The 26,927-nt window shown below is 46.3% G+C and overlaps 1 protein-coding gene across 1 annotated transcript in view; it reads left to right on the top strand.

The window, feature by feature from the left end:
* The window catches only part of LOC146812650 (solute carrier organic anion transporter family member 4A1-like), a 542,408-nt gene extending 516,714 nt beyond the window's left edge, over positions 1-25,694 (top strand). Inside the window, exon 12 of the mRNA XM_085619748.1 lies at positions 23,927-25,694. Coding sequence (XP_085475874.1) covers positions 23,927-24,061 — 135 coding nt within the window. The 3' untranslated portion in view covers positions 24,062-25,694. The remainder of the gene's footprint in view (positions 1-23,926) is intronic.
* Positions 25,695-26,927: the final 1,233 nt, after the last annotated feature.

The following is a 26,927-nucleotide window of genomic DNA, read 5'->3' as shown; positions in this document are numbered from 1 at the left end:
TAGGGTGGGAAGTATTTCATATTATTAAAGTAATTATTAATTTTGAGATAGTTGTAGTTTTTATTTTATTTATTGTTAATTTTTTTATAAATCATTATTTAATTACAATATTTATTTGATTTATAAGTATGTTATTTTTAACACCTACGCTATCCAACGCTTTCCCTACTGTTGCACTCTCTGGAGTGGGAATAGTAATTTTTAACCCTACGCTGTACAGCGCTTTCCCTACTGTTGCACTCTCTGGAGTGCGAATAGTAATTTTTACCCCTACGCTATCCAGCGCTTTCCCTACTGTTGCAGTCTCTGGAGTGTGAATAGTATTTTTTACCCCTATGCTATCCAACGCTTTCCCTAGTGTTGCACTCACTGGGGTGTGAATAGTAATTTTTACCCCTACGCTATCCAACGCTTTTCCTACTGTTGCACTCACTGGAGTGGGAATAGTAATTTTTACCCCTACGCTATCCAACGCTTTCCCTACTGTTGCACTCTCTGGAGTGGGAATAGTTATTGTTACCCCTACGCTATCCAGCGCTTTCCCTACTGCTGCACTCTCTGGAGTGGGAATAGTAATTTTTACCTCTACGCTATCCAACACTTTCCTTACTGTTGCACTCTCTGGAGTGGGAATAGTAATTTTTACCCCTAGGCTATCCAGCGCTTTCCCTACTGTTGCACTCTCTGGAGTGGGAATAGTAATTTTTACCCCTACGCTATCCAACGCTTTCCCTACTGTTGCACTATGTGGAGTAAGTATACATATTTATCTATATGTATATGTTTAATTTATATTAAAGTACAGCAAAAAGAATACGTAAATGACGGATCAAAAGAACCTAGCCACGAAAAGCAGGGGATTCACCAATTGGGTGAAGAACTGCCTCTGCTAGTAGAAAATATATATTTCTTTTTTTCTTGAGTCCCCTCTCTTACCCAGGGTTGCCCCTAGGTGACATGCTTCATCATTGGGGCCATCCCAAACATCTACAGCTTGGGGCGTGCTGCAACTTGCGGAGTTATGTCGGAGCACTTACTTTGTGAGGATATGTGTACTGCAGTGTAGGGGGAGTGGTGTGAGTGATATTTAAAATGTATCTAACTAGTGAGCTAGGGCCATATGTAGGTACCTAAATACTGGTCGGTAACGGCCGAAAATCAGTAAATATCCCGTTACCGACCGGTATTTAGGCACTTGAGATGTAGGTGGCTGATTTTCAGGATTCGGTAATTTACCGATTCGGAATTTTAAGAAATCGGTAAAATACCGATTCGGTAAATTACCGAATCCTGAAATGCTATGTAGGGGGCACTCAAGTGAGTGCATTTCTGTTTCTGGATTCATTATTTACCACCAACTACAAGTTGATGGTAAATGCCGAATACCTTTGAAAAAGCTATTTTGTGCTTTTTGGAATGTGCCATGTGGCAGACATACATGCCCTTAGGGCATGTATGTGCGCCACATGTGCACACATGCACGATTCAGGGGTGCAACAGGGTGTCAATGTGACACCCTTCCACCCATGAATATGCTCCCCCATTACCGATTCAGTATTTACCGAATCGGTAATAGTGAATGGCTTCCCATTCATTCCTATGGGCCTCCAGGCCCATAGGAATTAATGGGAAGGGATGCATTATTACCGAATCGGTAATTACCGATTCATAAATACCGAATATTACCAATTCGTTAATAATTACTGAATCGTTACCTACATTCTATTTACCGATTCATAAATACCGAATCGGTAAAATTCGGTATTTAAGAATCGGTAAATATAATTTACCTACATATGGCCCCTAATGTTTTATTCCTTCTCCTAGTTGGTAAGGATAAAAAGGGGTATCCCCTAAACCTCTTCTTCAGGACAACAAAGGGGCCAGCCCCTTGTGTACCACTCCGTGCAGGACCTATAATAATGTGAAATATAAATTATGAATGCACACCTTATTGCCTTATTGTGTGAGCATTGGAAATATACATATGGTTGATTCTGAACACGCAGAGGCCCATTAGAATGTCGGGCGGATTGCCACTGCCCGCATGGCGGTGGCGATCCGCCCGACATTTCTTCCCGCCCGCACGCCATTCTCCCCCGCCATATTACTATGGTGGGGGGACCCCGGCGGACGGAAAGACCGTCCGCCGGTTTCCCCCCGGTAGGCAATCCGCCCGATTGCCTACAGTGCGGAAAAGCTGTTAATATGGTGGCAGTGTCTGGTAGACACCGCCATCCATATTAGAATGCAGGCGGTGACAGGCCACGGAAAGGCATGCGGTCTTTAACATTGGGGGCCCATAGCAGGCCCCCAGGGATTCTGGGGGATGGAGGGGTGCACATGGCCTGCATTTCAATGTACAGCGTGGCAGGCACCGCGCGGTGCCTGTCACATTGTGCATTGAAAGGCACAGCTTGCTTTTGTGGCATTGCGGCTCACTAGTTAGGTACATTTTAAATATCACTCACACCACTCCCCCTACACTGCACCACACATATCCTCACAAAGTAAGTGCTCCTACGTAACTCCGCAAGTTGCAGCACGCCCTAAGCAGTAGATGTTTGGGATGGCCCCAATGATGAAGCATGTCACCTAGGGGCAACCCTGGGTAAGTGAGGGGACTCAAGAAAAAAAGAAATATATATTTTTTACTAGCAGAGGCGGTTCATCACCCAATTGGTGAATCCCCCATTTTTCTTGGCTAGGTTCTTTTGATCCGTCATCTACAGATTCTTTTTGCTGTACTCTGATCGCACAGGAGGGTGAACCTCGCCCAATCCTCCTCCTCCCCCTATTTTTGATTGATAATTTATTTTAAAATTATATGTATTAGCTATTATTTTTAAATATGTTTTAATATTTTTAACTATTTTTAACTATATTTCTTTTAATTATATGTATGATTTGGTCTGATCATGAATACCTAGACATATCTGTAACCACAGAAGAGATAATATTCGTAGATGTGATGAAAAAAATCGATACTATGGTGCTGATTCCGATCCAAGTCGGAAAGCACCGAATCGGATCCGGAGTGTTTTCCGACCGAGCCGGACCACTACAGTGAACCGAGTACGATGCTCACGTATGCTGTTGGACTCGGTTCGGTCGGACTCCCATAGAAGTCAATGGGAGCCAGTTGTACGACGCGTACATGCACTCCCATTGACTGAATGGGTACGTCTCAAACAAGTGCGCCCCCTACAGTGGGTGGGCACCAGTGCCATCCACGCCATACATGCCTGTGTGCGGGAGACCCATGGGTCTCCCCCTGTGTGCGAGTCATACGGCTGCGGGTGTCGGGTGGTCTGACGCGGACCCCCGAAGTCTGACTCCGGGAGCTTTTGCGAGCCGGACGCTCCGACTCAGTCAAGCTGTCCGATTCGAGCATCGTACTCGTTTGGTCGAGAGTCGTCTCCATTGCGCGCATCGGTTTGTGTGCGACCGAGTCGGACGGATCGGGTCGGAGCCGGGACCGAGTCGGTCGGAGAATTCGCGCATCTTCGCATCGTACTTCGTCGTCCAGACCCGTGTACGGATCAGTCCGAAAAGAAGCATCGGAATCGGATCCGCTATGGCCGAACCCGATTTGGTGCCCTCCCGACCAAGATCGGAATCGGCCCCTTAATGTATAAAGTTGTATTATAATTATAAAACGTGCCGCAACGGGGAAATGAAAGACACTCTGGGTATGATTGCCGATTCAGATACATAAAACAACCATGTGATGCTCTGTATGGGTGTTTTGTAGTTACATTGTAACACAGCAGGGCTGTGAAAATTTATGAGTACCCTTACTAAGTATGGGTCTGAGTGTAAAAATGTTTCCAAATGGGACAGGGTGTGATTGCCGGTTCAGAATCCTTGTTCTGCTCTGTGTGGATAAATTGTAGGTTTATGATAAACCATAAATGTAGTGTTCCTCCAAAACGTGGGGCATAGTTGTATATTGCTAAGTCGGTGTTATCTGATGAATTGGCTCCAGGGAATGTTATCATTTAGGTCCTCTAAATACGTTTTGAGTTAAAAACCCCAGCGTTATTCCCTTTCAAATTGTCATGTTTCTGAATTCACTGTGTCATTTATGAGCTCAAGAATTACCTATTGGTAATGACACGCCGTATGCTTCTTTTCTATTTCGTGGGTTTACATTTTCGTGGTTGTACTGCCACTTCTCAAATTGCTGCAGTGTTCGCAGATTCTGGTTTTAATCGTTCTGGTTGTCATCTCTATGTAGTGTAGGTTACAGGGACACATTATCAGGTACACCACTCTTTGTGTATCACAGTTTGTGAAATTCCTTAGTTGCCAGGTCATTTGATTGTTAAAGACCACTGTTTTTGTTGGTTTAGTCAGGTAGCAGACACTACAGTTGCCACACAGGTAATAGCCCATTGTTGGTGCTATAGTACCCTGTAAACCCACTGTAAAGTTCTGCTTGCTGCGAGGGGGTGTGTGGACCAACATATCTTTAAGACTCTTTTCCCTCTTGTGGGAAAATATAGGGCGTGGTATTGACAGGGATCCAGTGTTCAATATTCGCCAATGCTTGTTGATAAATTTTGTCACTAAATTAGATGCTATACTGAAAGTGGTGACGCATATTGGTCTTTCCTCCTTGTCTATCTGTACCAGAGGCTCCATAAGGGCTTCCCTGTTGTTATTTTGTGCCCTTTTCCTGGCACAAGACACCATCTTTTTGGGGTATTTCCTAGCCTACAGTTCCTCCCTAGTCGTAACAACTGTCCGAACTGCAAGTTCTCTGTTAGGTGTCTAGGATGGAAACTGTCATACAGTTGAAGGACGTTTTTAGCAGTGGGCTTCTCATGTGTAGTGGTCCACAACTATGTTTAGATCTAGGAACAGCAATTATTTTTTACTCATGGTGCTGGTGAATTTCAGGAACTCATCGGGTGTATTCGCAAAGTCAAACATTTTGTTGCTGTAACTTTGTTTCCCTCACAAATCACCAATACATCATTGATGTATCTTTTCCATAACTCTATGTTTAAAAAAAGAGTTATGGGGTACAAGGATTCTGTGTGTTTCTAAATAGTGCACATAGAGACCAGCTACACTTGGAGCAAAGGTGCTTCCCATACTGGTCCCGTGCCATTGTATATATAATGTGGCCTCGAAACTGAAAACATTCTGGGTTAAAGCCCACTTACAGCAGTCCATCACCACATTCCTGGGTGTCTGAAAACCCTATTCTTCTTCAAAGAGTACTCCTTCGATTATGTTCAGGGTTTCTCCCCGTGGGAGACTTGTGTAAAGGCTTTCAATATCTAAACCCCTAAGGATGTGTATGTCTGGGTTGTATTGTTTGTCCCTTAGAAGACTGAGTACTGCCTTTGTGTCCTTCAGGTATGTGTCGGTCTTTTGGACAATAGGTCTTAGGAAAGCGTCCGCAAACCTGGAAAGAGGTTCCAGGATTTAACCTATCCATGACATTTTTGTTCGTCTGGGTGGATTCTCCAACGTTGTGTGGATTTTGGGGCTAGTATGAAAATAAGGGGTGACTGGGTTCTTATTATTTAGAAATTCCCCATCCTTCCGTGTGATCCACTCATGTGCCAGGGCCTGTTCAGTCATACTTGTAATCTGTATTGTGTGAAACTACTTTGAATCTGCGGTCAATGGTGTGTAGTTCCTCCAACAGTCTTGGGCATTCCTTTCTGTAGGTTTTGGTGGATTAGATGACTGTTGCTCTACTTTTATCAGCTGGCTTAATAACCATGCAGTTCTTGTATTGCTGTCTATTCCTCTCTCGTGGTATTATGAAAGACTCGTATAGTCCTAGGGGTTATGTCCCCGATATCCTTCAGAACTGCCTTCTCGAATGCAAGAATCTCTAATGGGATAGTGGAGGTTGGTGGGGGAAAGAGGATTTTACTCTTAGCTCTGTGTCTCCTATCTGTTCATCCTGTTGTGGTTTACCTTTGAAAAAGGCCTTCGGTTTGGTATTTCCTGATTAATTGATGTACTTTACAGCTAAGTTTAAACTTATCCAAACTGGCTGTAGGGATGAAACCCAAACCTTTTTCTAGTGCCCTCATCTGTGGGGCTGAAATACTTTTGCTGTGAGATTCAGCACTGGGCTGGTCGGTGGCTTGGTCCTGCCTGGTTGTTCACATCTGAGTTCATGCTCCTTGTGGTCATTCTGGCCTGTTCTGGTGTCGGGCCCATTGGACTTGAATTCCCTTCTTCATTCTGCCCCTTAGGCGTCCCTGGCATTTCTCTAGAAAAGGCCTTGGTTGGTTGTGTGTGTAATTCAGGTAATGGCCTTGTTGTAGTCCCCAGTATTTTAGTGGATGTTGGTGCATTTGTGGAGGTGGAGGGCCATAGTATACAATTATTATATAATTGTATACCGGGGGGGGGGCATTGTATAATGCCCAGATCCTTCCTTGTCCATATCCCTGACCTGCGGTCCTTCTATGGTTCCTTCTGCCCCTGTGATTCTCAGTCATACCTGAACTTGAATCTTAGCTGTTGAATCCTGTGTCTGAGCCGTCAGTGGCAGTGTTATATCCCAGGTTCCTCCCTGATGCGGCGCAGACGTCCCTAATGTAGGGGTATACCAGTTTGTGTATAAAGTTACTGGCATCTTTTACAATTTTTGGGAATTTGGTCTGTTTTAGTGTCACTTCGAGGTCATTCATTGTTTGATTGAGTTCGTCCAGCCTTTTCTTGAGGCTGGATGTGGACTGGTATGACTTCAAGCGAACTTCTATCGAATGAACTTCTGTTTTGAGTTTTTGTGACAGTTGAGCAGCTGTTTTTATAATTAAGACTAGCCCGTCCCTCGTACAATGCCAAGTAATCAGGGACCAGTCCTTTTGAAAGCCTTATCGTGTTGAAAGATGAATGGCTCATTGCATACTATGAGACACCGAGGGGCTGAATTCACTTTCAGGTACTCAGTCATCATTAAGCCATGTATCATGGTCTTGATCCGAGTTCTTTTTAACTCGATCAGTTCATCCTGAGGTTCCGTGAAAACTGAACTCATGTTTCTGAGCTAATGGTACCGTGACGATCCTGGTATTAGCAAATTGCAAATGATGAGTCTAATATAAAGCGAGCGTTTTCGCAACGCTGCACTGAAGGATTCGTCATGTATTGCTGATTCTTGTGTTCAAACCTACGGGTTCCATTTCGTGCACGACGTCCATTTTGTATCATTGCCCTCACATAGTCAGTGAATGTGCGATGTCCGAACAATGACCCTGATTAGGTAACCTCGAGGGCACGTAGTCCCTAGTGCGCGTTCTGCCAACTTCTGCATGACTTGGCGAAAGCTGACCCTGTCGCCTGAGGCGGACCCTGCCGTACTGGTTTTCTGTCCTGTCCTGCCTGAGCAAAAGCTACTGACCCTGACACAATAGACCAGGCTTCTTTTATTAGCCTACGAATATGTCTTATCTGACTCTTCTATTTTCTGCATCTGTCCCTTAATTTCCCTTTAGCCTTTTATGATGAGGAGGTGACCAATTTTATTATGGGGCGGTCCGGCCTTTCAATAGAGGGATGTCAGAAACATGTGATTGAAGGCCGGACACCTGGAGATGGGAATGTGATATTGTGAGATCTTATTGTCTGGAATACAGAAACGGGAATTATTGTAAGTCTGCAGGAATGTTTGCCCGAAGCAGAATATTCAGTATTTAAGGAGCGACCTGCTTTGTACAAGTCGAGCAGTCTCCTTAGAATCTATCTTGTATGATACTTCTGTGACTTCTGTTCCTGACTGCAGTCATTAAAGACGATCTTTTGACGCCAGAGGAAGAGTCCCATGTCTCTGTTTGTTAAGTACGCCAAAACAGGTGAACCCGAAGGTTTCGGGTGTTGTCCCCTGGCACCGCTGGGTCTTAGAAATTGCCCAGTCCTTCAGTTGGCGCCCTAGCGTGGTGCGACATCGAGCGGTTCCGGTCCTAGCCTGAAGATTGTGATGAGCTTCGTGTGAAATTTCCGAGGGAGGTGCACCCCACTTCATCGATCCATGTATGTCGCATAAGTGGTCCGAAGGTCTTTCCCCGCGAAGGTTCCCGCTTCCAGACGGCTGCAAAGGACTGGCGCCCTGACTGTCGACCTGTTTTGGAGCCTGGCGTAGTCCTTAGTACGACGAGACGATAGACGGGTCTTCTGGTGACGTCATTGATCTTTCAGTTAAGTATAAGTGGGTCGCTCCCAGTCCTTAGGTTTAACTCGAGTTCTTTGGTCCTTAGTTTTGGTTTGCATGGTTCCATTGCATTTGGTTTAGTTTGGTCCTTAGGATTATTTGGTAGCTGCAGTTCCCAAAAACCGAGGGTCTCGTACATTTACGAGTGTATCGGTACAGATAGCCCCTTGAAGTTTGAAACTCGGTTAGTGAGCGAAAAATGCCTAACCGCAGTCTTGGTTTCTTGTCATGTCTTGGATGTTGCAACAAGGATTCCCGATTGGAGGACTCTTGTCCGATACCTCCGGTTGGAACTCCGACTTATGAGCTCTATTCGAAGCATGGTGTGGGCCCTATCACGTATAACGAGGTATGGGTCCGCTATACGAGGAAAGATGGTGTTCTCAGATGGCCACTACACGGTAGTTTTGAAACTGCAATTTTGGATAATTTGGAGGCGAAGTTATTTAAGAAGAAAGCCCGGCCGGCGATGTTTGACTCCTTTCGTCTATGGCGCAAAGAAGCCAAGCAGAAAGAAATCAAACAGGCTAAAAAGGATAAACGAGAAAAAGGTGTCTCGATTATGCAAGCTGCTAGGCAGTTTAAGGAAGATGAAGAAGAGAAAGCGACCGAGATTTTCACTAGACAACATAGCATGGCAATTGATAAGTGCTACCCTGTTTTGCCATCATGTCCTGATAAGCCGAAAGAGGACCCCGAAAAGGATCCTCTGATGTCTTATTTATTGAAGTCGCCACCTCCTTATGTACAAAACGCTACAGCCCTTTTGGTTCCCCCTGCTGTACAACCGGCTGCTGGTCAGCCTGTGGTAGTTCCTCCCCCACCACCTGTTCCTCAGCAGGGTTATGTTCCTCCGGCACCCCCTGTTCCTGGGTTGCCTTTTTCGTCTTTAACTGCTACACCTCACCTTACTACGCCTGTAACACCTGTTTCTGTTACCCCTTTTGCTCCTTCGCTTTCGCTGAATGCTGTCTCTCCTGCTCTTATGTCTGCTTCACCTTCCGCTCGTCGGCAAGTAACCGACACCGTCCCTAGTTTTCTGACTCCTCTTTTTGGGTCGCTAATTGCGCCCGTCGTTTCTGACTCTATGCAGAGACGTAGCCAGCTCCCTGAGTCTGGGGAACGAGCATTATTAGATTCGATGGCTCATAGGTGGATTTTGAAACCCGATAGGTATAGTTGTCGTATAGTTTACGATACATTTTCTCAGTGGAATGAACCGACTCAGAGATATGTGTTTGAGGAGATGTGTAAGTTGTTGCGATTCGAATGGGACAACGACGAATTGGACTCAGCCCCTGCTGAAATGCTCGAACTCCAGAGTCAATTTGCGAAAGGTATGATTGTGGGCTCTGATGCTAGACATGCGTTGGAACGGCTTCTTGCCTATAGGTCTGTATTACCGTCTAGAGTTTTGTTTGCGAATGATTCCTCGGCAACGAAGACGTTAGGACAGTATCCTATGAGAGAGGTTCCGCCAGTATGGCGTGATGCAGTACAGGCTGATGCAGGGAGAGGTATTGCGGCCGCTCCGGCACATTTTCAGAGAGTTTGGATACATGTCCCATGGAAAAGGTCTGAAGTATTAGCATTAAAACAGACTTTGCCAGACCCACGTAAGAATACCGCGGGTTACTATAAGGAATTGTCCCAGACAGTGGACGCCTGTATTATGAACATTGCAGATATTGAGATGTTGTTTGGCAAAATAGTGCCACAACCGATATGGGCAAAAATCCGCCATGAGGATCATCCGAACGAGTTAGGTGGTACCTGGACTGCTATTTTAGCTGCGGATGCTCTCCAAGTAGGAGGTGCAGAGCCTGAAAACCCTGGTAGCGGAGTTACCAAATAGGATAGTTAATCTAATGAAGACGCTGATGCCAGCGTTGAGAGTAAACTGGGATAAATTGTCGGCTTGTAAGCAGAAGAAGGATGAAAGTGTGTCCGACTTTTTCACGCGATTTGAGGAGACTTTTGTGGACCACAGCGGTCAAGATATGAGTTCAGAGGGAGGCCAGAGACTATTTGTTGATAAGTGCGTGTTTAATTTGCTGCCTGACTTGTGCAACAAATTGAAAGACTCAGAAAGTGCTTGGGCTGTCTCTTCGACGGCTCAGATTCTAGCCACAGCCCAATATTACGAGAACAGAGATAAGGAAGAAAAAGAACATGTAGAGAGGAAAACGAAGGACCTAAAGACTAAGGTGTTGTTGCAGCAGGCGTATCCGCCTCGCTCGAATCAGAACGATTTGCAGCAACGTACGCAATTTCAGCAACAGATACCGTTTCCAAGAGTACAACTGAGACCGGAGCATCTCGCTTCTAGGCCCTTGTTAGGATTGAATCAATGTGCATACTGCAAGGAAGAGGGTCATTATAAGAACGAGTGCCCTGCTTTGCGACAGCGTATGAATGGTGTGCCAGTTCAGAGAGGTCGTGGTTTTCAACAAGTCTCTAGAGGTAGAGGACGTGGTGTCACGCCTTCTCAGAATGAGCGTTCTCTTCCGTCACAAAGTTCTCTTAATTGTTTTGACCAATCGAAGGTGCAATCTGATAGATCTCCACAGTACCATGTAGATGATTACTATGTCGAGGGCGAGAGTACTGCGTATAATGATTGCTAGGATAGCCATGGACAAAGAGAGGGAGTAGTGTCAGTTCCAGTTGATCAGAGTGGGCCTTACGTTTCAGTAGCTTTATCAAGTGTGGTTGAGCCTTTTCTGTTGGATACTGGTGCGGCAAAAAGTTCAATCATACATTCTAAACTCCCTGGCGCACCCTTGTCTGGCTTAACTAATGTCTCAGTAGGATTCTCTGGCGCCCCTGTTCGTAATCCAGTCTCTAGTCCTTTGTCCCTTTCAATTGGACCATGTAAGTTAGAAGCACCGTTGATTTTGACTACTGGTTGTGGTGAGAACTTGCTGGGTTTGGACCTGTTGAAACGATTGTATGCGACATTGCATTGTTCCCCATCGGGAGTACAACTTACATTGGGCAGGAAAGTGATCTCTCCTATGTATGTGGCGACAGATAGGCTTCCACAAGAATTGCGTTCGCTCCCCGAATCTCTTTGGGCTACGGGTCCTAATGATGTGGGTCTTCTGGAAATTCCCCCATATGTTGTTCAGCTCAGACCGAATGTTAGGTTACCGCAAATTCCGCAGTATCGAATTTCGAGCGATGGTGAACGAGCACTCTTAGCAATCATGCATGATTTGATCCAGAAGGGTGTGATCGAAGAAACACGAGGTAACGTGTGTAATAGTCCTGCTTTGCCGATTTTGAAACGTACCGATTCTTCCCAACCTCCTGTGTATCGTTTCGTAATTGATCTTAGAGAAGTGAACAAGATTGTGGTTCCGCAGTTTCCTGTGGTTCCCGATATCACAGCTTTATTGACATTGATTCCTGCTTCAGCTACCTGGTTTTCGGTGTTTGACTTGAAGAATGCCTTCTTTAGCATCCCGATAGCAGAAGAGAGTAGGGACATTTTTGGTTTCTCCTTGGGTGGTCGTAGCTTCAGATTCAAGCGCGCACCTCAAGGTTATTGTGAAAGTCCTTCGATATATAGTCAGGCTCTGAAAAGCCAGCTTGATACCTTTGTATTGCCTATCGGGGCTGCTTTGATCCAGTGCGTAGATGATCTTTTAGTGGCTGCTGATGACAAAACAACTTGCAAAGCAGCTACGATTTCTTTGCTACAGCATTTGTCCGATTTACATCACAAGGTGTCACCTTCTAAGCTGCAATATTGTTGCCAAGAGGTAACCTATTTAGGTCATCTCTTGTCAAAGGAGGGAAGAAGATTGACCCCAGAACGAATTAGAGCAATTGCTCAAATGACTGTGCCAAACACTCAAAGAGAAGTACGTGCCTTTTTGGGTATCACATCATACTGCAGACAATGGATCCCGAATTTTTCGTTGTTAGCAAAGCCTTTGTTAGCGCTCACGTGCAAAGATGTTTCGAATCCTCTGCCATGGTCCGATGACTGCCAGAAGAGTTTTCTGAGCTACGCGATGCGTTGTGTTCAGCTCCTGTGTTGGGTACCCCCGACTACAATAAACCATTTACACTATACATTCATGAACAAGAGGGTTGCGCGTTGAGCGAGTTGACGCAACAATTTGGTGATAAACAGCGTCCGTGTGCGTATTTTTCTTCAACCTTAGATCAAGTAGCAAGAGCATTGCCGAGTTGTCTTAGAGCGACAGCGGCAGCTGCTTTGTCTATTCGACAGTCTGCTGGTCTGGTCATGAATAATATGTTAGTGGTAATGGTTCCACATGCAGTGGATACTTTATTGAACAGAACGAAAACTCAACATCTCACGAGTGCTAGGTTGTCAGGCTACGAGCTGACACTCTTGGCAAGTCACATTCAGATTAAGAGATGTAGTGTGTTGAATCCAGCCACATTGTTGCCGACTACTGTAGAGTCGAGTGATTCAGAATCACATGATTGTTGTTTGCGAACTGAAGAAGAAACGAAGGGTCGGATCGATTTGAAAGATACCCCGTTGTCAGATCCGGATGGTACTTTGTATGTGGATGGTTCGTGCTTTAAGTTGTCGAATGGTGATGTGACTGCCGCTTATGCTGTGACGACATTGAGTACGATTGTTGAGACTGCGAGAGTAAGTCAGAATTCTGCACAAGCTGCAGAGTTAATTGCGCTGACGAGAGCGTGCGTTTTGGCCGAGGGAAAGAGAGTGAACGTGTTTACCGATAGCCAGTATGCGTTTGGTGTTGCACATAGTTTTGGACGGTTATGGAGAGAGAGAGGATTTTTGACGTCCCACGGGACAAAAATACAGCATGGACAATTGGTGAATGAGCTTCTGGAATCACTTACTTTGCCAAAGCAAGTTGCGATTGTGAAGTGTAGTGCTCATCGGAAGGTCACGGATGATGTTGGACGTGGTAATGCATTTGCAGATGAGATCGCGAAAAAGACGGCAAAGAACATGACGAGTCGAATGTATGTTGCAAGTTCTGCAAGATGGGTTACGGATGCTGGAATGTGTGAAGACACGATTGAGAGTGTGAAGTCAATTCAGAATGAGGCTACTGAGAGTGAGAAGAATGTGTGGAAAGACAGTACGGGTAAATTGGATTCGACTGGTTGTTGGATCGATATGTCTGAACATCAAAGATGGATGTTACCTGATGCATATGTGCTTGCAGTAGTTACAATGGCACATGGAATGGCACACATTAGTGCAAAAGGAATTTGCAAGTTGTTGGCCCCGGTATGGAAGAATGATGGAATTTCTAAGTGTGCGGAGAGGGTGGTTAAGAATTGCATGGTGTGCCTGATGCATAATCCTGGCAAGGGAACTCCAACTCCAGCTGGTCATTTTGCTCCCCCGACTTGTCCCTTTGAGGTTATCCAATTAGACTTCATTCATATGGAAAGGTGTAACAACCTTAAGTATGTCCTTGTTGTAGTTTGTGCATTTTCACGATGGATTGAAGCCTACCCCTTGAAGGATAATACAGCCCTGTCCACAGCCAAAGTCCTTCTCAAAGAGTTTTTCCCTAGGTTTGGCATGCCACGGATTGTATGGTCGGATAATGGAAGTGAGTTTGTGGGAAAGGTTATGAAGAGCGTGTGTGTGGGTTTGGGGATTAGACAGAAGTTCCATAGTGCAAATCACCCACAGTCCGCAGGTCTTGTTGAGGGTTATAACGGGACCCTGAAATTGAAGTTAGCCAAGATCCAAACGACTACTGGATTGTCATGGCCAGATGCATTGCCTTTGGCTCCTCTATCCACTAGGGTGACTGTTCACTCTCGAATAGGGCTTAGCCCGTATGAAATTGTGTTTGGTCGTCCTGCGAACGTTTGGGGAGTCCCTAGGCCTAAGGAATTCACCCAGCTCGAATATCCCATGTTGATCGATTACCTTTATGACTTGACTGCTAAACTAAGTGCCATTCATCAACAGGTTTTTGAGGCTCTACCAAAACCAACAGAAGGACCAGGACACAAGTTACAGCCTGGCGATTTCGTGGTCGTAAAGAACTTTGGGAAATCAAGAAACATGGAGCCAAGATATATCGGACCGTTCCAGGTCCTGTTGTCAACACGAACTGCTGTTCGATTGGCTGGAAGAAAGCATTGGGTACACGCTGCCCATACGAAACGTGTACCGCTTCCTTTACCGTATGACAAATGGATTAGACAGGGAATTGGCAATTCTGAGACAGAGGTGCCGATTAGGATCCGGTAAAAACCGGGTACGAACCGTCGGTCGGAGAGTTTTCTCCGTCCGACTCGTACCCGGTCGGAAAACTTTACAAACATGGAATTACGATTCGCACGGAAACACCATTTCCGTACGAATCGTAAAAAACACCGACCGACGAAAATATACGTACGAATGTGATCCGGGAATGCTGCGACGTGACGTCGGGACGCTTTCAGGCAGCGTTTCACGACCCAGGAAGTACGATTCGAACCGACAGCAGTCCGGACGGCGATATTTTCACGGCACTCAAAAAGTGCCGGAAAAGCGAAGTACGGCGCGAAACGACCAGAGTAGGTGGCCCGGTACGCGCCGTACCCCCCCCCCAGCCCCCGTACGTACGTGCCGACCCCCCCCAGCCCCCGTATGTACGCGCCGACCCCCCCCAGCCCCCGTATGTACGCGCCGACCCCCCCAGCCCCCGTATGTACGCGCCGACCCCCCCCAGCCCCTGTACGTACGCGCCGACCCCCCCCAGCCCCCGTACATACGTGTCGACCCCCCCGTGTATGTACACCCGTGTACGTGACGACCCCCCCGTGTATGTACACCCGTTTACGTGTCGTACCCCCCGTGTATGTACACCCGTGTACGTGTCGTACCCCCGTGTATGTACACCCGTGTACGTGTCGTACCCCCCGTGTATGTACACCCGTGTATGTTCGAGTCGTACCCCCACCCATGTATGTACGGTGCGTACCCCCAGCGCGTAGGGGGTACGCACCGTACATACACAGGTGGGGGTACGACTCGAACGTACACGGGTGTACATACACGGGGGGTACGACATGTACACGGGTGTACATACACGGGGGTATGACACGTACACGGGTGTACATACACGGGTGGGGGTACGACTCGAACGTACATGGGTGTACATACACGGGGGGTACGACACGTACACGGGTGTACATACACGGGGGTACGACACGTAGCGGGTGTACATACACGGGGGTACGACACGTACATGGGTGTACATACACGGGGGGTACGACACGTGCACGGGTGTACATACACAGGGGTACGACACGTACATGGGTGTACATACACGGGTGGGGGTACGACTCGAACGTACACGGGTGTACATACACGGGGGTACGACACGTAAACGGGTGTACATACACGGGGGTTCGACACGTACACGGGTGTACATACACGGGGGGTACGACACGTACACGGGTGTACATACACGGGGGTACGACACGTACACGGGTGTACATACACGGGGGTACGACATGTACACGGGTGTACATACACGGGTGGGGGTACGACTCGAACGTACACGGGTGTACATACACGGGGGTACGACACGTACACGGGTGTACATACACGGGGTACGACACGTACACGGGTGTACATACACGGGGGGTACGACACGTACACGGGTGTACATACACGGGGGTACGACACGTACACGGGTGTACATACACGGGGGGGTCGACACGTACGTACGTGGGCTGGGGGGGGTCGGCGCGTACGTACGAGGGCCGGGGGGGGGTCGGCGCATACATACGGGGGCTGGGGGGGGTCGGCGCGTACATACGGGGGCTGGGGGGGGTCGGCGCGTACATACGGGGGCTGGGGGGGTCGGCGCATACATACGGGGGCTGGGGGGGGTCGGCGCGTACATACGGGGGCTGGGGGGGTCGGCGCGTACATACGGGGGCTGGGGGGGGTCGGCGCGTACATACGGGGGCTGGGGGGGGTCGGCGCGTATGCGGGCACATGTCTCCATGGTTGCTATGGGTGTTCGGTGCGGACGGTGTTTTTTCCATACGGTTGTAACATCGGACGCACGGGATGGATCGTGATTCCGCGGTCGGACTTCACTTTTCACATTTGTACGGTAAATCGTCCGAGGATGTGTCGGACACATTTTCCGACCCGAGGACGTGTGGGGAATAATTCCCAATGCGGTTCGTATGGACTTTTTACCATGCGAATCGTGATTGGCAGTTTGTACGGCACTTGTACGATTCGTACGGTAAAAAGACCGGATACGAGTCGTACGGGGAATTTTTTTGCCGGATCGTAATCGGCACCAGAGTGTGTTCCTAGGCTTGTCCCGTTCAGCGATGCACAATTTAAAGGTCTTGAGTCTGCTAAACTGAAGAACACTGCTGCTTCACCTGGAACTGTGCCTTCGCCCCTGAATTCGAACATTACTCCGTTCAAACATTCACCTGAACAATTGAACACTGTTTCGCCATCTGGTCCCTTGTTCGAAGAACAGACACAACCTGGAAGACATTGTTACTCTTTACGCTCCCATTCCAAGGACTAATAAAGTGAATACCCTTTCTTGTTTTCCTTTGCCCCCTCCGCCCTGACAACTCGTCTTTGGACAATTGTATTCTCCTCAGCCAGGAAGTTTGCTGTGTGCGTGTTTTTGAAACGGCCATCCGGGTTCGCCGTATGGCCGTGACGTGTGCCTAGTTTTGATTTGCAGGTTACCAGACGCTAGGTCGGTTCCCCCGGTTGGTCTTTGGGAACTCCCAAGGCTAACGGACGCATTTCCGAACAGGTGCAAACCAACCGCCACGGACGGCTCGATTAGAGGATGGAGCTTCCTGCGCTGCTAGGTGTTAATACTGTGATTGAGCGTAAAGTGAAATTGCATGAAATATTGCACAACAAATGTTTCCTGATCCAGGGTGCCCTAATGTTTTTATTTGTATTGGTAACTCTGATGGGTGGAATTGTCTTTGGTGCCCAGTTAATTTTTGTACCTGCTATGTCTACGGTGCCTCCTCACGTTTCCTTTTCTGTCACGACTGCTTCTTCGCACTCTTTCCACCCTTTACCTGAACACGAACAAGCTAGACGTTCTGAGTTTGTGAACAATTCATTTATTCAACTCCTGCACCAACACCAACTAGTTATGAATATGACCAATTGCTGGGTGTGTGGTTTAATGCCGCATACCGTCGATAAGGGTATCCCGTATCTAGTTCTGCCTTTTAGCTATAATGGGTCGTCGTGGGCATTCCAGACTATGTTCCTCTTTGCGCTTGAGACCTATCCCCCGCGACCACCGCGCTCCACAAGATATAGCTCTAGCAATAAAGCCTTGGTCAGAGAAGTTGCCGATATGAGTAGAGATATCGATGCATATTCATCCATCCCTAAGGATGAGTTGCGAGCTTATGTGGGTTGGAATGCAACTGGGTATAGCATTAGTCTGGGTGAGAAACAGCGCAAGAGCTCGTCTCTGATTTGGGTTGTACCACACTTAGGTCGTTTTTGTTTGCAAGGCAATGGTCAGAATACGAGAGCTCAGCTAGGGAAGAGTGACTGTACTGAAACGTACGTTTTTCCATCACAGTCTTCTCCTGCGTTTTTGGCTGCCAAGGGTACATACTTTGTCTGTTATGACCGAGCATACACATGGTTGCCCCCAGATTTTTCGGGAACATGTTATGTTGCTAACTTACTGACGCCGACATTTACGGCTGCCTCTGATTATCACAAGGCCAGAATTGTGAGGGGCGTTGTTAGTCAGGAAGACACTGCTGGTCAGGAAGTGGGAGACTTCCTCAAGGGTTTCCTGCCGTTTTGGGGACCTATGGTTAATAGTAGGAACCTGAGACAACTGACTCGTGTAGTTGAATCCACTGTTAATGTAACGGCTGGTGCCCTTGGTAACTTGACGGCTGAGCTTCAAGCGGATCGCCTTATGACGTTGCAGAATCGTATGGTTCTAGATGTGGTACTTGCAGATCGAGGTGGAGTGTGTAAAGTGATCCGATCGAGTTGCTGTGTATTCATTCCGGATAGTGCTCCGACAGTTTATGAGGCCATTTCCAAGTTGCATAAGATCTCTGATTCTATACATATGGATGAAGGGGAGTGGTCGCTAACTGGATGGTTTTGGAACCTATTATTTGCGTGGGGATGGAAGATTCTGATGGTCATTTGGGCTGCTTTAGCTCTCCTGTTTTCGTGCTGTCTCTGTGTCCAGTGTGGTCCTGCCTTATGTGGCCTTTGTGCCACAACGTGTATAAGAAGGCCACCTGTTACTAGAGAGGTATTGATGGAAAGGATGATGCTTCAGCAACATCTCAGTGATTTGATGAAAATAGGTATAGACTCAGATATCGATTAGTGCTTGCCTATGTAAGGGCAAAAGGAGGGTCTGAGGTTCCGTCAAAACTGAACTCATGTTTCTGAGCTAATGGTACCGTGACGATCCTGGTATTAGCAAATTGCAAATGAAGAGTCTAATATAAAGTGAGCGTTTTCGCAACGCTGCACTGAAGGATTCGTCATGTATTGCTGATTCTTGTGTTCAAACCTACGAGTTCCATTTCGTGCACGACGTCCATTTTGTATCATTGCCCTCACATAGTCAGTGAATGTGCGATGTCCAAACAATGACCCTGATTAGGTAACCTCGAGGGCACGTAGTCCCTAGTGCGCGTTCTGCCAACTTCTGCATGACTTGGCGAAAGCTGACCCTGTCGCCTGAGGCGGACCCTGCCGTACTGGTTTTCTGTCCTGTCCTGCCTGAGCAAAAGCTACTGACCCTGACACAATAGACCAGGCTTCTTTTATTAGCCTACGAATATGTCTTATCTGACTCTTCTATTTTCTGCATCTGTCCCTGCATTTCCCTTTAGCCTTTTATGATGAGGAGGTGACCAATTTTATTATGGGGCGGTCCGGCCTTTCAATAGAGGGATGTCAGAAACATGTGATTGAAGGCCGGACACCTGGAGATGGGAATGTGATATTGTGAGATCTTATTGTCTGGAATACAGAAACGGGAATTATTGTAAGTCTGCAGGAATGTTTGCCCGAAGCAGAATATTCAGTATTTAAGGAGCGACCTGCTTTGTACAAGTCGAGCAGTCTCCTTAGAATCTATCTTGTATGATACTTCTGTGACTTCTGTTCCTGACTGCAGTCATTAAAGACGATCTTTTGACGCCAGAGGAAGAGTCCCGTGTCTCTGTTTGTTAAGTACGCCAAAACAGGTGAACCCGAAGGTTTCGGGTGTTGTCCCCTGGCACCGCTGGGTCTTAGAAATTGCCTAGTCCTTCAATCCCAGTTGGTGTCGTCTGTACCTGTTTCTTGGTTATTCGTCCCTTCAAAAATGGTGGCTAATCAGATTCAAAACACAAAGCAAGAACCCAGCTATGCAGAGAAGACTAACCCTTCATTGGAGAAAACAGAGTTGTAAACCCCTCACCCACCAGGGTTACCCCTTGGTGGAATGCTTCATCATCGGTTCCATCCCGTTCTGCTACAGAGCGGGGGCGTGCTGCAACCTACAGACTACATGGGAGCACTTAGGTGACTATACAATGATAAGAGAGATGGTATTGAGAAATAGGAGTGGGGGGATTTTGTGCTTTAGTGTATCTTAAAAATACCTGGCTAGTAGGTGTATCCTATTTATAGCTGGGTTCTTGTTTTGTGTTTTGTTAATTCAGTTAGTCCATTATGCTCAGTATGCTCCATTATTAATGGTTTTGGAGGACCTGTATTTTACATGGGGTGTGATCCTGTTAGCGTACTAGTCGCAATCTAGTGTGGTATCGGAAGGCAACCCCTGTTAGAAACGTCTTCTAGTGATTTAAGGAGTGAGGATGATTATTATTCTCTAGACAGATCTTATTTTTATAAGTCGTTGATTCCCTCCCTCCCCCCCCCCCTCTCCAACTCCTGCTTGGGTGGTCTTCGGACCTTCGACATTTCTATTCTGAGTGATCAGATCGGTGTTAGGTATGTTTCTGAGGTGGTCTCATGAGTACGGGGAGGGACAGAACGGTGGCTTTTAGTAGGAGTCCTATGGGTGACGCTAGTCTTGCCAAGGGCGCTTCGCCCAGTGCATGCCCAAGAGCATGGATGCTGTGCGGCCCCTTCCCAAGGCAATTTCCCTACTGGGGGCCACCTAGTTTTGATAATACTCCTCCTGCACCCCACCCCAGTAGTTCTTTCAATGTCGTGTGTAGTTTATTACCGGTATAGGTGCATGCAAATGTAAGAAGAGGGGGCGCGTTGTCATTTGGTGCTGCTGGTGCTTGGCACGTGCTCCCTGGACACCTTCTTAAGCCTGTGCATCTCCCTACTCCCAGCACATGGTGTGTAATGTGGCTCTCCCTGGTTGGCGCAGATACCTAGTTTTGCTGATGTCGGCCCTGCCTTTTATCTGGAATCTTCCTTTTAGGCTGATTTTCGGCGGTTTTAGTTTTGGGTGTTTTCTTTGAGCCATACCATTCATTGTTTCCCTTCCCCCGCGAGGAGAAGGTCCGAGGGTGCTCAGTGGTTCTTTCCCCTCCCCTATACTGCCCCTGTGGGGTCGGCAGTTACGTCCAACTGTTTCCTGAATGGTGCCTGCAAGGTTGGAGCAATGTGAGCGGTCTATGCATGGAAGAGGGTAGAACCTGGAAATGGGTGCATCCAGTGCCCTGCGACCCATCTGAATCAGGGATAGAGACTTGGAGGTGTCCATCCCTGGCACCACCCTCTCGCTCAGGCCACACCCCACCCTGAAAGGCTCAGTGAGCCCTCTACCGGAGTTTCAAGCTAGTTATTATGCTGAGGTAGGGTGACCAAAATGTTTAAGCCCAATAAAATCGGACATTTCACAAAAATGGGAGTAGCACTACAATTTCACTTTGCAGCAGGGTGCAGAATGCCTGGAAGACAATCCTCACCGATGGAGCCAACACACACTCCTAGTTGCTATGGAACATAGACTAACTCTGGGCTCAAAAGGCTATTTCGATGGGGCCTCCCAAAAAGCCTGGAAAATCTGGCGGGACAGATGATGAAAAACGAAAAAAAACAGGACTGTCTGGGCATATCTGAGACATCTGGTCACCCAACACCAATGCCTCTAGGCTTATTTACTCCTGCATTATGGGGGGGCTGTGGAGTTTTAAGATCGTACCATGGTGCAAAAAGAGCATTGGTTCCCGTCACGAAGGGTGGCTTCGTTCATCACTGAAAGTAAGGCCTCCATTGCTCGGGAGGCTTTTGAAGCATTTTCGGGGGTGCCTCCTTGTTTGGACTACACGCATAAAGGAAGAGTTGAGGGTGGTCATGATGCCCGGGAATGGGGATCTTTTGACTTTATAATCAGAGTGCGTCCCATTAGACTGTGGCTGCGGGACCTGGGTGTTAGCTTTTTCTTTCCCGTCCCCTCGTCAAATTGCCCTGCCCCTCGGGTGTAGCCGATGAACCCCGCCATGAGGGATCAGCAGCAAAGTGTGGCCTCATTTAAGTACCCTGATTATTCTGTGCTTACACAGACTCACCGTCGATGCCTAACCTAGTGTTGACACATGATTGACACAGCCCACACCAACTCTGAATTCCTGGAAGCAGGTAAAAATCTTTAGGACCCCCAATGCTGTCTGTAGCCCATTCTGTTCTGAAAAAGGGGGAAGGTGAATGCAGTTTATCTTTACTATCGGAGGTGAACTACCGGGGGTTAGGTCATTGGTAGTATTATTAATATTTCCTGTCTTTATTTACTGAGGGGGCCTATTTTGTCCAGCCTTATATATTTTATAGATTCACATGCTTGCATCTTCCCCGTCCGCATGGTGAGAGTCCCACGGTAACAGTGTGGTAGTGGTTCATTGCTCAATCTATCATCTGCCCTGGTTCTTTATCGTTTCTTATCAATCTTACTTATGTCCCATGCTTAAAATTCTGAGGAATCTACACCCTGACTTTAGGGATCCTGCCACATGCCTGGTAACCTAGATGTCTGTAGTCAGAGTACAAGATGCTCATATTTAACTAAGGAAGTATAATTTGCTAATGTCTGTATGTTTTACTTGGGATGTTTCATATATCTGGCTGTTTATTTTTAACGTTAATCAAAGATGTGGACATGTTTAGTGATGCAGGGACAGGTCTTGGCTCTTTGCCACTCTTGTTATGACATCAGTTGGTAGTTTTACGGAGAGTGCCTTTTGCTTGTAAATGCCAAATGTCATGATTACAATCTCCATGTACAGTTTATCAGAGGTCCAGCTTACAGTTATAACGCTGTGTCATCATTTATAAGCAATTCAGAGTCCTCATTTTGTTATTGTGCAGTGAAGGCAACAAATCAGGATATCTTAAACAGTCTGTATTTGAATGTATGCTGAGGACCCGGATTAAGATGTATGGCTTGTCCCAGAGCCTTCTTAAGTCTCTGCAGCATTGCTTCGACAACAAAAGTAGGATCACTTACCTCTAAAATTGTTGTCCATTCTTCAGTTCAATTTACCAACAATTACAAGTGTCTGACATCTCCAAATGAGTTCCTGGCACCAGTATACTTTTGAAGAGCTGGCTAGAGAGGCAGTACATTATTGTACTGATATAGGGAGGGGAAAGATTGGTTATGAACACACTTTGCTAATTGATGTCTTGTCAGCATAGAAGTATTAAATCTGTTCATTTATGTAATTTTCGGGGGAGCTGATGATCTAAGCATCTAGTTTAAAAAAAACTATATTTTTTACAAGTAATGTAACTTAATTTGGGAATAACAAGTTACCTTAGGTAATCGCCACAATATAGAGCAAATATTGTAGCCATTTAAAGCCACTTCCATGCCTCACATAGTCCTGTCAAATAATCTAAAATTCATGGTCAGCCATATGGTATTTCGGAAGGTGTTGAGAATACATCATTTGAACAACTTCTGCAAAGAGCAGAATCTTAAAATTCAGCATTGTGGAATATCACATCTATTCATTCAGCCAGTCATCCTGCCTCATGGATAGGGTTTGATGTCTGGTCTCAGGAGTAGAACTTTCTGATGGATACATATGCCTGTGGATTCCTCACCTTTTGAATTACCCCTTGTGCCAGCATTCCATGGAAATCTTTTCTTAGCTCTCCCACGTCGACGAGGACATCACAATAGCTCCCTCACACCCACTGCACCAATCGGCATGGAATAAAAAATCTCCGCCAAAGAGCCCCTCATAGGGTGCCCGTCAGGTGTTGTAGCGCCAACTGACGAGGAGCAAGCCCTATGATGAAGCATGACACATAGCTGGCGGGGTGTGTGAGGGCCCTTATTCCGCAAGGAGGCATTCCCCTTTTTCCTCCCACCACTTAGTGAACACAGCCCCACACTTAGCCAACCTTTCCCTTTTCTGTCTTGCCTGTGAGAAACTGCATACTCATGTTCTTGGATTACTTTTGGGCATGTATGCTGGACCTGTATAAAAGCCCAGTGTACCCCTCTTTTGGGTATATTCCCAAACGAATGTCAGGAAATGGCATATTTGTTGACAGGATAGGACTGAGGAAATCTTCCATTTCTACTTTATGTCATGTCATTTCCTATAACGTGTACTTGAGGAGCCACTTAAGAGTTTTTGAACCTTTATAAAGATTCTCCAGTCTCCCTTCTTTTACCAACCTAAAATCTCTGCTATTGTTTTGAGTTCTTTGTTTTTATATTTTGGGTGAGCCATTACGTATCATTCAAAATTGTCGTATTTTTTTCTCGTTCCTTTCTGCAGGTTATGGGATCGTTGTTCTTTCTCCTAGCCTGTATTTTTTACAAACCACCACCAGAAGAAACCCCTCGGAGCAGCTCGGATACGTCAGATGAATCCCCCTCACCGGTCAAGAGCGACACAGATTGTGCCATTTGACATCCCCACGCCCCGTGCTTTGTGGGTCACATTACTGTAAACTGTTACAGTTGTTCGCCACCTCCGTGCTTGAGAAGTTCACATCTCTTTAATGTGGTCCCCTCATTCCCAAGAGTCCAGGTGGGCTCTTCCTTACATGGATCACTTCACAACCATTGCTGCTGCTTTTCTACCGTAAACCAAGGGCTTTCCATAACTGTGTGTATGCTTACACATGATTTCAGTATGTGTCAAATCAGGAAAACAAGTTTCGTTTTTCAATACAGGACACGTCTGGAACAGCCAGGAATAGCACAAAAATGTGTCCGTTTTTTACACACCTTCAGCTTGTATTGTTTTTGATCTCTTTTTTGACTTAGAAACTGCTTGCACGAGTAATAACAGGAAGGATGTTCATAACTGGGCGCTTCCGTAGTAAGAAGCAAAAGGGAAGTAGATATCGGTTGTGCTGTCTCCGTTTAACTGATCTCATTTGTAGACCTCATTTCCCCCTATACAATCAACAACGAGTTCGTAGACCTAAAGAATGTATTTATAGGACACGTGCCAGCCTTGACCAAAAACAAGGGATGTGTACATTCTTGAATGACAGCCACAGCAGCAGGCACTTCGAAAGGGGCCTGCATCTTCCCACCCATGCATCATTACTGCTTCCTACCAGGGAGTCCGAGATGCAATGTGCACAAGGCCTTCTAGGCACGAATTTAAAAATGTGTTTTTCATACAATTTGGAGACCACTTTCCGTAGACATTGCTTGTTTGAGTGACACATACAGTCAAGCTTCTGGATGTCTTATGGAGTCAGCAGACATAATTTTTGCCTTTTGTGGCTTTTTATAATTCATTTGATTTTAAACTCCAATGTCCTTAAGTTGCATTAGCACATTCAGACAGAGGCCTCCCAGGCCAGGTTTAATGGGCTCCTTAATTTTAAATAATAATTTACAGAGCGCCATACCGATGTACTAATTCAGTCAGTACTGCATGTATACATTACCTAGTAGTATGGGTCAGCGTGGATGAGGAAAGTGTTATTTACTGGTAGATGAGCGTGGTTCCTAATGGGCCAGTGCCTGACACGGAATTGTCTCCATGTTCAGTTCACTTTCAATGCAAGCTATATGTTTTTGACCCAGGGCTATCTGGATCCAGAACTAACATCAAACTTGTGAACACACTCTCACTCAAATTCACTGTAAAGACACCTCGCGCCAACCACTTATATCGGAAGTAATCATTTCTTTGATTAGCTAGAAAATCACATTATGCGAATTATTTACACTAATTGCTACAACTGGAAGTGATACAGGTTTACCCCGAAGCACACTTTTGTATAAAGTTACAGAAAATGTGGCACAGAAGGTCACGGGGAGGCTTCGACAAGCACTAGATATGTTTAGTAGTAGTTTATACAGGAAACCACTATATTTTTTCATATATTCCTTTTTCGGTTTTATTTATCCTTTGAGGCGCCTTTTTGTAATTACTTTAGACGTAAATGTGCATAGAACAGCTATTTAACGTACTGTTTTCAACAGCTTTGGGGCAACGACTGGAAAATACTGTGGGCGGGGTGCCAGGCCAGGCCATTCTGCTGTTCATCGACTCCCTCCTCACGGACACACGTTGTGCACAAGCGCAGACCGTGCTGCTGTTCTGTAAGTTCTTCATCGTCTGCTTTGTGCACAAATATTCGGCTGGACTTCCAAGATTCAAATAGGTTACCCCAAATATGGAGTCAGTAAGGTTTGTGGCATAGCAGGGCTATATTCTCACACAGCTTCTTAACTGAACTCAGCTGATAGTACAGGAAAGAGCCAGTGAGCGATGGGGTCTGTGTCTACCACACACTGCAACCCCAAAGTCAGCAGGCACTTGAGCGAAATCCAGATATAGCTTTGGGGAGAGGCACTTGATTGAGGTCACAGGGGTGTGAGCCCTCCAGAGTAGTGACAGTTTCTCACATAGAAGCAAAGGTCATAGGTTGGCATAGCCAGCTAGAGTCACCGTCCATTTCACAGTCCTATAGGAAACGAGATAAATGGTAAATGCATATTTGTAAAGTGTAGTGCAGTTGCTTGATTGGGTACTATTCTTGACCAATCAGACCTCTCCTTCACAAAATACACTGGCTTGGCTATGGCTATTGTGGTTGTAAAAGACAGAACTAGAGCTATGCTTGATATCTGTCTCAGGTCAAGTTCAAGGCTTCACTTGACCCCAGCGCTGTGTCACACGTCCAACCAGCCTACATCAAATCTCTTGCATAAGGGAAGGGAGAGGTCATCCCCTTGCTTTGTGGAAACTGTGTAAATGGCAACATTTAGTAACATCAAAGAAAAATATGACAATTGTGAGTCTCAAATGTAGGTTCTGCCCACCCTAGGGCTAACATGCAGGTATTATTGACCATTCATAGACCAATAAACAGCCACTGTGTGATTCTTGTAGATACAGAGTTGCTAAGGTCCCGAGGTCCCAGTTCCAGAGAGGATTGCCCGATATATGTCGCTTATTTCTTAAGAAGGTTGACTCGAGACACTGGACCTCTATGGCCTCAGAAAAAAGTACATGCGTAGAGTTATGAGTCAAGACCTCCTCCTTTTGTTAATTTGAAGTAAGAATGGCCAGAGTACTTTAATAAGTACAGATTTTTGTTGTATTCGTTACAGCATAAAACGTTCTTTTTCAGATATTCCAACATTCAGGTTATATCCTTTCTTGTTTATTTATTTTGTTGTTTCCTTCTTCACACTGAAACAGAGCTAACAGCCGACACGTGTTTCACCCAGTGGCTAGAATTGGGCCAGGGCTTTTTCAAGGCTTAAAAATCGAGGTAAAGGCACATCATGTTAGCATTGACGTT

The sequence above is a fragment of the Triturus cristatus genome, chromosome 7 (genome assembly GCF_964204655.1).
Source record: "Triturus cristatus chromosome 7, aTriCri1.1, whole genome shotgun sequence".
Taxonomy (NCBI): Eukaryota; Metazoa; Chordata; class Amphibia; order Caudata; family Salamandridae; genus Triturus; species Triturus cristatus.
The sequence above is the reverse complement of the archived record's forward strand: the minus strand, read 5'-3'. Positions and strand labels throughout refer to the sequence as shown.